Genomic DNA, 8,811 nt, shown 5'->3' with positions numbered 1-8,811 from the left:
GTAATAGACAGGGAATAATAAAATAAATTAAAAACAGCGAAATATAGATGCACGTGTAGAAGATGAAGCGAGAGTGGAACGCAATAGGGAGAATAATTGTAAACCGAGTTCCTTTTAAGGCTGAAGATAAGCTATTCTTATATTACATGCTGTTATTATTACTTTTGTACACGATAGATTGGAATATCAGTACAATTTCTTTCTTTCAGTAATATTCGATGATTCGTTAATTTATTAACCGCTATATTGTACGTGGTAAGTAGAAAAGCAACGATTGTACAAGAATGGCATTTGGAAAAATATTTGACTTACTTGATAATCTGTTCCTTTGCAATTTAGGACCAGAGAAGTATCCAATTTCCTCGGGATTTGTTATTTTATATAGGTTGGGGTTGATAATCAATCTCGGATCCACTCGGATTGGTTATCACACCTTTTATTTTCTCTCTTATACAAAACACCAAATCACACAGCAAACGTCTAAACTCTCCCAATGCGTCTTAGCAAATAAGGCGTGGTCGACTCCTATGACAAAAGAGCGTCGTTAGGAGTCGTACCAACATAACCCTAGTAACCTTTTAGTAACTAGCGGTCATACCAACTGAGCATTTCTCAACAGGATTTACGTCGATCGATAATTTTTCCACTATTGTATCGTTGTATTCTGTGCAGACATCGTCTTTTTCATCGTACAGAATCAATTTCTCAGCTTCTGGGTATTCCACGTCGAAGACGTCACCGGAAAGATTATAAAATCCCTGAACATCGTGGCTTAAGGAATCGCGTTTGCTTCGTTTCGACTTTCTCTTACTTTCTTCAACTTCAAATTTATTCGATTTCCCTGTAACCGAATTATCAACGTTTTACCACGTTTGTCTGTCTTATCTTCGCTATTCTCGTTACGGATAAAATGAAAAAATAGTTGCAAAATTTCTGAAATTGTAAATACGACCAGACTGGAACGTATCAACGACAAATACGGTGTCACAAAATTGTGACAAGTCAATATTCCAGTTGTTAGTTTGTTGAATTTACGCCACCGCTGATTAAACGTATCACGCTTTAATAGAAAATTCAATTTCCCAGCGGGGAAAATGGAATTTTGCGCTAATTAAAGTATTGCGCTTTTGTACAAAATTCCAATGTTTTCTGTTGCCCGCGAAAATGCAATTTTACGACGGACATTTCAGACAAATTTTCATCAGACGGCTTTCCATCCGTAAAAAAGAATGCTATCTATAAAAGTGTCAATGGAAATTGATCAAAGTAACGTCAAGCAAACCCGTTTAAACAGCGAGGTAAAGAGACCAATTACTTTTAACAAAACCTGTATCGTTGCTCTTAACCGTTTCACTTTTAAATATCAATCGGCGCTGTTCCTCATTAAAATTTCGATTCAAATCGAACGAGAAATACAGCGTAACACTTGGAATTTTCTATCGTTTCTCAACCATACTTCGAACATTTACGTCGCATTCTTCGATTCATAGGATCGCGATGTTGGATTCTTCGATTTCGATACAAAAACGTTTCACAGCTTTCGACGCGGGCAATTTAATTAAGAGAACAAATAATTTGTTTATAAACTGCCAATTACGTGCCTTGAATTTCCGATATATGCAATAAATTTCATTGCTACTTGACCTAAGTGGGTCATAAAGTTGCAACCGTGTAAACCGTGCCACGTAATTTTATTGCATTCAATTTTCCACGTTTCCAACAATTTATCAAATTAGAATTTATCCGCGCATCGTACGAAATTTTTCATAAAAATTGATTAATAATAGTAGATATATAGCTCCTCGTATTCGTAAAACAGATTTTTAATCTGTAAACAACGAGTCGTGGTAATTACGATACGATCGATTTTCAACTTAGCAAAATTTGTTTCCATTTAACATTCACATCCAGATTGTATTTCCTTTGTAATAAATTAATTATATAATTAAATAAATTTATTATTCGAACCGATATTCAGATACAGTTCGAGTATACTTGATAAATTTTCAGACTCGATTCTCCAAGTCGAAAATGAGAACGTTTTATCCTATACTTTTTCTTCATTTTTCCACAAGGATTCGCGTTGTTCTCGCTTTCAGACATTGTTCCGTTGCATCCTGTATATACGGGGTGTGCCAAATTTAAACCGTCAAATTGTAAGTAGTTGATTTACAGACAAGAAGAAGAAGAAGGAAGAACTTTATATAATGTTCGTCAACGGACGTTTCTTTACAGAATTACAAACGAGTATCGTTCGTACGAAACAGGTAACGACGCGTTTTCCATCGCAGCGTGCAAAAGTTCGCTGTATTATCGTGTCAGCGCAGTTGCATGCTTTTCATCATGCGACAACAAGCCCGTGTCGTTAATAGCTACAATAATGATACAATGAAAAATTATTATCTGGTATGTTTGATTGGTCGTTGGAGAACGTTGTCCGCGTGCTCGGATAGAAGCCTGACATCGATCAACGATGGGAGTAATACGATCTCGTACACACAGTTGCTAACAATTCGATCGAGTTGCAAAAACCGCGTGTTTTTACTCGTTGCGCTAGTTGTTCACGCGAACTCGCATCTCCAGAATAAACCTTCCGTTTTACAGTTGCGAAACCATAAATACAGAAAAGAAAGCGCAGTTCTTGAAACTCTGACGAAACGCTGATAATACGGTCAATTGTCGCGTGCCGTGGAATGGAAAATTCGTCGTTACTTGTTTCATACGTACGATACTTGTTTGTAACTGTGGAAAAACGCGTTTATTGCCCAGCTTCGTACGACATGTTTTTCGGTAAATATTTACAAAGCGGACAATCTCGCCATATTCAACGGCTTTGAAATATGTTTGCCAAGGCTAATATTCCGAACAACTTTTTCCTGTAATACTCTTTACCGTCGCTCTGCTTTCCGCGATATTCGCAGCAATTTCTGTCTCGACGACAGCGATGATTTCGTAGTTTCGCTTTTCTCGATATCACTGCTAAAGCTTTTCCTACCTCGAATAACGACGCAAAGCTTCGTATGAATCGTATCTATCCTGTTACTTGATACGCGAATTTAATTCGAGGTAGCCTCAGTGATGTTTCTTCCCTGTGCGAGTTGAAAATGATTATCAGAACTGCATATATATATATATATATAAATGTACGGACATCAACGTCCGAGACGTTCGTCCATGCCAAACGGTAACGCGTACAGGAAACATTTGTTCAAAATGACTTTGACTTTAGCTATATTTTTAAATTGGAATTAGCTAATGGTCGTTCGCTTTGTAAATGATTATTTCTTTTTCTCCTTTTTGCCTGCAGATTAAGCCCTCCCTGTTTGACGGTTTAAATTTATTAAATTAAATTTATTAAACCGAATATATATATATATATATATATATATATATATTCGTTTGTACTACGATTACTCTCATACTCTATGTATGGTATTATAATATCGACGCTATCAGTTCTTACAGTATCACGATCAGAGTCAATTTTAGAATAGAAGAAGCAATTAACGGCGGATCGCAAATTAAGAAGCTTATAACATAATTGGCAAGGAAGTCGGTAAATCGATCAACCAATCACCTACATCCAACCGTCTAACGAAAGATGAAAAGCCATCGCGATAACGATCCTTCTCACCTGCAGGATTTTCCGGATTCACAGACACGAAGCTCGAATTATTCCTGATCGACCACCACTTTTCGTTTTTCGGCTGAAACATCACATGCTGGCCATTCGTCAGCGGCTGAACGAAGAACGATCTCTGCCCGATCAACATCAAGGCGTACACTTCTTCTTCGTATATCGTCACGACGACGAAGGAACTCGCGTCTCCTTCCAAGCTGCCTTGTCGAAGATCGCAGTTCGCCTTGGCGTTACGTCGCTCGGACTTGGTTTTACCCTGGCGCACCCAATTCACGGTGAAATTCGACGACAGTATCAATCGATCGTTGGACATGGTCCTTAAGGTCCAGTTGCTGATCTCGAGGAACACCGGCTCTTGGTGGAGATACTCGCGCCAAGTTTCTCGGTCTTCGTGGGTCGATCTTCTGTTCCGCGCGCTCTCATTCGGGATCACTCGAGGGTAAACGATCTCGTACTCCTGCAAGCTTTGCAAAAAGTCGCTCATTCGCGACTTAGTAGCGATCGTGCCGAGCAGCCACGTGGCGAGGAGAAAACTGGGAAGTTTCGATCGCGTCATGTCTCGCGCGCTTTGATCGAAATTTCAATAGGATTTTCTGGCTACCCAAAACTCGCCAGGCATGCTCGTTCACTCGCAGACGTAGTTATCGCGATGAAAGCAGCTAATTCGCAGACCCGATATTCTCATTTCATTTCGCCGGTTCGTAACGCGTTCGAAACGCCGTGTCATATAGACGCGGATGCGACCATACTCTCGCGTTCTAACATTTTCAATGTCTCGCGCTTTATCACGTAGCTAGCGCGGAAGTAATACGAAGGTGAATCGTTGGTTTTAATACACAGGGTGTTGTTTAATCGATCGTATAATGGAGAAGGGAACGATTCTACGGTACACCAGAGATGAAATGAAATCATAGAATGCAGTGGTTTTGTAGGTAGTGCTTTATCGAAAAGATTAACCGTGAATATTTGCTCGACCTATTTATACCAAATTGATACAGTATCTTAAAATACAGACGAATCTTTCTCAATTTCCTTCGATCATCGTCTCTAGGCGTACGAAACTGCCTCGTTGAATTCGAACGTTCGTCGATTTCCTTCGACGTCTTTCAATTTCTTCTTTTTTCAATCGCCGTTCGCCTTCTCAAAGCTGTCTTCGAACAGAATTCTTAGAACGACTTCCAATTCCTTTCGATTCGTCCAATCGTTTAGCTTTACGAAACTGTTTCGCTAAACTCCTTTTTCCACTGTACTTGCGTATCGTAACAAACTCGTCGGCGGTAACTCGCGTCGATTAACGATTCACCACCAGTAAAGTAACCGGGAATGCAGCAAACTAGTAATCGGTAGAACGAAGCGGAACGTAAGTGGAGCGAGCGATAAGAGCGATCGCGACAATCGCACGCCTCGCCCTGCGATTCCCACGCGAACGAATCATCAAATTCGAGCCAAAGATTCTCACTAACTCGAAGATTCGCGCCAGTATTTTCCACGCGCGCGTCACACAAATTCGAACGACTTTCGCGAAAAGGACGGAAGGATAAGACGATCGATCGGATCTCGGGTCGATCGCGATACCCCCGGACAGAAGGTTTCGACGAAAAAGTGGAGTAGACGCGACGAAGGAGCGTCGTGCAGCAACTGGTGGCCAATTTATTCACCACGTGCCGTAGGAATTTAATTTTCTTTCGCGCAAGAACGATCCACCATCGGAGAAAGTAGAATATAATTAATTTCGATCTCGTGTCGATCGCGACGTTCCGGATGGAACGTTTCGCCGAAGAGGTGGAATAAACGCGACGAAGGAGAGTCGTGCAGCAACCGGTGGCCAATTTTTCCACCACGTGGCACCACGTGGAAATTTAAACGTTTCCCATGAAAATGATGCACCATTGATGAAAGTAAAATACGATAATTAATCGGTCGTCGAGTCGAACGTGATATTCCGGATAAAACTTTTCGATGAAAAAAGTGGAGTAAACGCGACGAACGAGCTTCGCGTTACGACTGGCAGCCACATGGACGGATGAACGCGGCTGGAAACGCACGCGAGTGCAGCGGCGAATTGTGCGTAAGAGTAAGCGCGAACGCGAGACTGGAAAAAGCACCAGCGCTTACCGCCCACTGAAGTTCTAATAATGGCAGCTTTATGTGCAATCACCGAGAAACGAGGATGCTGGCGAACGCATTGTTCGAACCCGACCGAGACGATTTAACAAGGGCCGAGGATTTCATCTTGAACGTTGCTCTTGTCACGACCGGCATACTTCAAATCCGATGGACCGATGATGGAGATAGAGATGTGGCGGCCTTGGCGACAATGTATATCGCCGAAGTGCCTAATGAGTCACCTGTATCCTAACGGTCCTTCCACCGAATGTCCTAGAAGTGTGACAACGGTCACGTACGCCTACAGGGTAGTGGGGATATTGAGGGATGACAAACAAAGAAGAAACAGATGTTTTTTCTTTTCGTTCGAGCCCCCTGTTCTTTATTTTACGTGACACTCTCGACCCCACCAGAATTCTTCGCTTTCCCTTGAACCGCGAACTCGAAAATATCGTATTCAGTAAGGCGACGAATCTAATGAACGGGAATTAAATCTGTTCCGACAGCTTCCTTTGCCTGGATGAAAGAATAAGTACGAGAGATAAATTATGTCAGATAATGCACAGTGACTGGCAGAAAAGTCATATCTACTTACGTGTATGAATTCTAAGTAAAATTTATATTAAACATTTCTTTTTTTGTCTATTACACACTTTTTTTTCTATTCTACGATATCTGTTACACGTTTACTCGTCTCGTCGATTACAATTCAGTTTTATAAAATTACAGCATTTCTTCTTCAAATTTTCTTCATGGCTTTCGATATTTGCAATGCTCAGTGCGTGGTGGCTGTGCAGCTACAGCTAACAATATCTTGTATATCAGTATCTTTTATAATCTTATACAGTGGCTGTGAAAAGGTATTTATATGCGTTAGGTTGTCCCAAAAGTTTCTTTAGTTTTATAAGGAAATATAATGTTATTATTATTGAATTCTGTACGAATAAAATAAAATGGATTCTATTACTACAAAATAGATCATACATAATTCAATACAATAATATGATACAAAAAATGTACATTTATTATTTCCTCACAAAACGAAAGAAACTTTTATGCCAACCTAATGCTAATACTTACGTATCTCTATCTTTTTCAATTTTTTTTCATCAGCCGTTACATTTCACTTTCAACTAGTGTCAATAGTTCGTAGTCATACGATAGTACTATCAAGTGACGCGAAATTTATCTGTCCATCTGCATAGTGGATGGTTTTCGACCAGTGACTTTAAGCGATTTTCCACTTTCTTCATATTTTTGCTTAGATTCCGCTTCGCTTAAAAAGATTCACATGTATCGATATGAAAATTATTGGAAGATATTCTAACAACTTGCAAGAGTATTCAAGAATTTTTGAGCACACTTTTTAAAACACGAGAACGTAAACAGATATTGCATGATCCTAAACGATCCAGCGTGTAAATGTCGGTAAGGCTTTTGCAGACAGAGGACAATTAATATGCTTTCAATTAATATAATTGATTAGCACGCAGGGATAAACACAATAGTAGAAATAATACAGAAATACTTTTTGTAGCCACTGTAAGTAGCTGTTGGGTACAGTATTGTTCAAAAGTAGACAGACGCTCGATTACTTTTGGCAAAATGTACTTTACTCGCAAGATTATGCGTAAATGGACTGCAAAATTTCATAACAGTTAAACGTAAAACGGACAATAGCCTACGTTTTGTAAAATGGTTTATCGAAATTAGGAGATAAAGAATTTCAGATAAGTAAGAGTGTAAAAAAGAAGAGAAAGATGGTTTTAATATTAATTTTAAAAATATTAAAAGGGACATTTCTGATTTTTTTATCCGTTGATAAATTGTTGTTTGAATAATTGCTTCTTGGAATAAAAAATATTTCTTTCCATTTTATTTGCGTTTTACACGACGAGATGAATGGCAACGAACGAGATGCAAAATGAGAGATGCTTAGCATCGAGGCATTACGCGTGGGCGATAGATTAGTATGACTCTTCAGAAAGAAATTACATTACGCTTAACGACGATCGTTATTCTTTCCTGGAATGGTTTTATTTCCTCTTAACAAGGCGATGTCGTCTCACGTTTTCTACGAAAAACAAAAAATTCCATTCTTTGCCTTAGTTTTCATTATATGCTATCGCACGATAAATCATATCCCTTTGTTCACGGATGTGGAAATTTAATTAAAACCGATTTCTAGAAACGAATATGTGTTTTCCATTGGAACAAAACCCTATATCCCGTTAGAACCTTCCAGGAATTCAAGAACTTTGTAATTTTCCGTTTGACGATGTCGGATCTACATTCAACCTAAGCTCTCTCGATTTCTACGAAAATGATAACACGCAGATTTCCAGGATGCTGTTGAAAGAACAGAATGCACGAGTATAAACTGAATGCTTTCATTTAGGCAGTGTAATTACGTTAATTGGTTACAGCTGTAAACGCGCTGGTATAAACTATATAGTTTAAGCGATTTAGTAGATACCTGATCTCGCGTTTCCCTGTTTCCAGCGAAATTTTAGTATTATAAACGGAATGCGGATGTTTGTGCGTTTGAGAGAAATGTGGGTGTGTATAAACGTCCAGGTTGTACACTCTTGTTCACGAGTATCGAAAAATATGCCGATCGTTAAAATTGTTCGCTTCCTGCAAAATAATCAAAATAATTGGAAACCAATCGGAGGATACTTAAAAATTAAAGTAAAATAAAAAGAAAATTAAGGTATAATTAGTAAAAGAATATTGTACAGAGATCGTACGAAGGAATTTAAATAAAAGTTGTGTACAATTTTCTAATGTTATGTGTCCACGAGAAAATTCCCATTCTATTGGGTTTTCCCAAAAATTTCTTTCGTTTTATAAGGAAGTGACAGATGCACATCATTTTTTGTTTTACATTATGATCCATTTTGTTCTATTAGTAGAAAACGGATCATACAAAATTCAATAAAATAATATAAAAGAAAAAATGTTGTGCATCTATTATTTTCTTATAAAACAGACAGAGACTTTTGGAACAACCTAATATGTTTCTCATTGACATCCTTGGGAATTAAGTAGAGGATAATGGAAAA

General features: G+C 38.7%; 1 protein-coding gene and 1 long non-coding RNA gene across 2 annotated transcripts; one reads left to right on the top strand and one right to left on the bottom strand.

Annotated features, from left to right (window-relative positions):
* Positions 1-312: 312 nt before the first annotated feature.
* LOC126926802 (uncharacterized) lies at positions 313-3,953 on the bottom strand. Its single transcript, XM_050743170.1, has 2 exons — positions 3,635-3,953; positions 313-841 (listed from the first exon to the last, which is right to left on the bottom strand). The coding sequence occupies exons 1-2, from the start codon at positions 3,951-3,953 to the stop codon at positions 579-581; spliced, it is 582 nt and encodes a 193-aa protein (XP_050599127.1). The 3' UTR covers positions 313-578.
* A 2,154-nt stretch (positions 3,954-6,107) lies between these two features.
* On the top strand, positions 6,108-7,480 carry LOC126926897 (uncharacterized). The gene is made up of 2 exons (XR_007715000.1): positions 6,108-7,174; positions 7,284-7,480. It is a non-coding gene; the product is annotated as an uncharacterized LOC126926897 (long non-coding RNA).
* The last annotated feature ends 1,331 nt before the right edge of the window (positions 7,481-8,811 follow it).

This window comes from Bombus affinis, unplaced genomic scaffold (genome assembly GCF_024516045.1).
Source record: "Bombus affinis isolate iyBomAffi1 unplaced genomic scaffold, iyBomAffi1.2 ctg00000059.1, whole genome shotgun sequence".
Classification (NCBI taxonomy): Eukaryota; Metazoa; Arthropoda; class Insecta; order Hymenoptera; family Apidae; genus Bombus; species Bombus affinis.
Note: the sequence above shows the minus strand (reverse complement) of the source record. Positions and strands in the feature narration are given on the sequence as shown.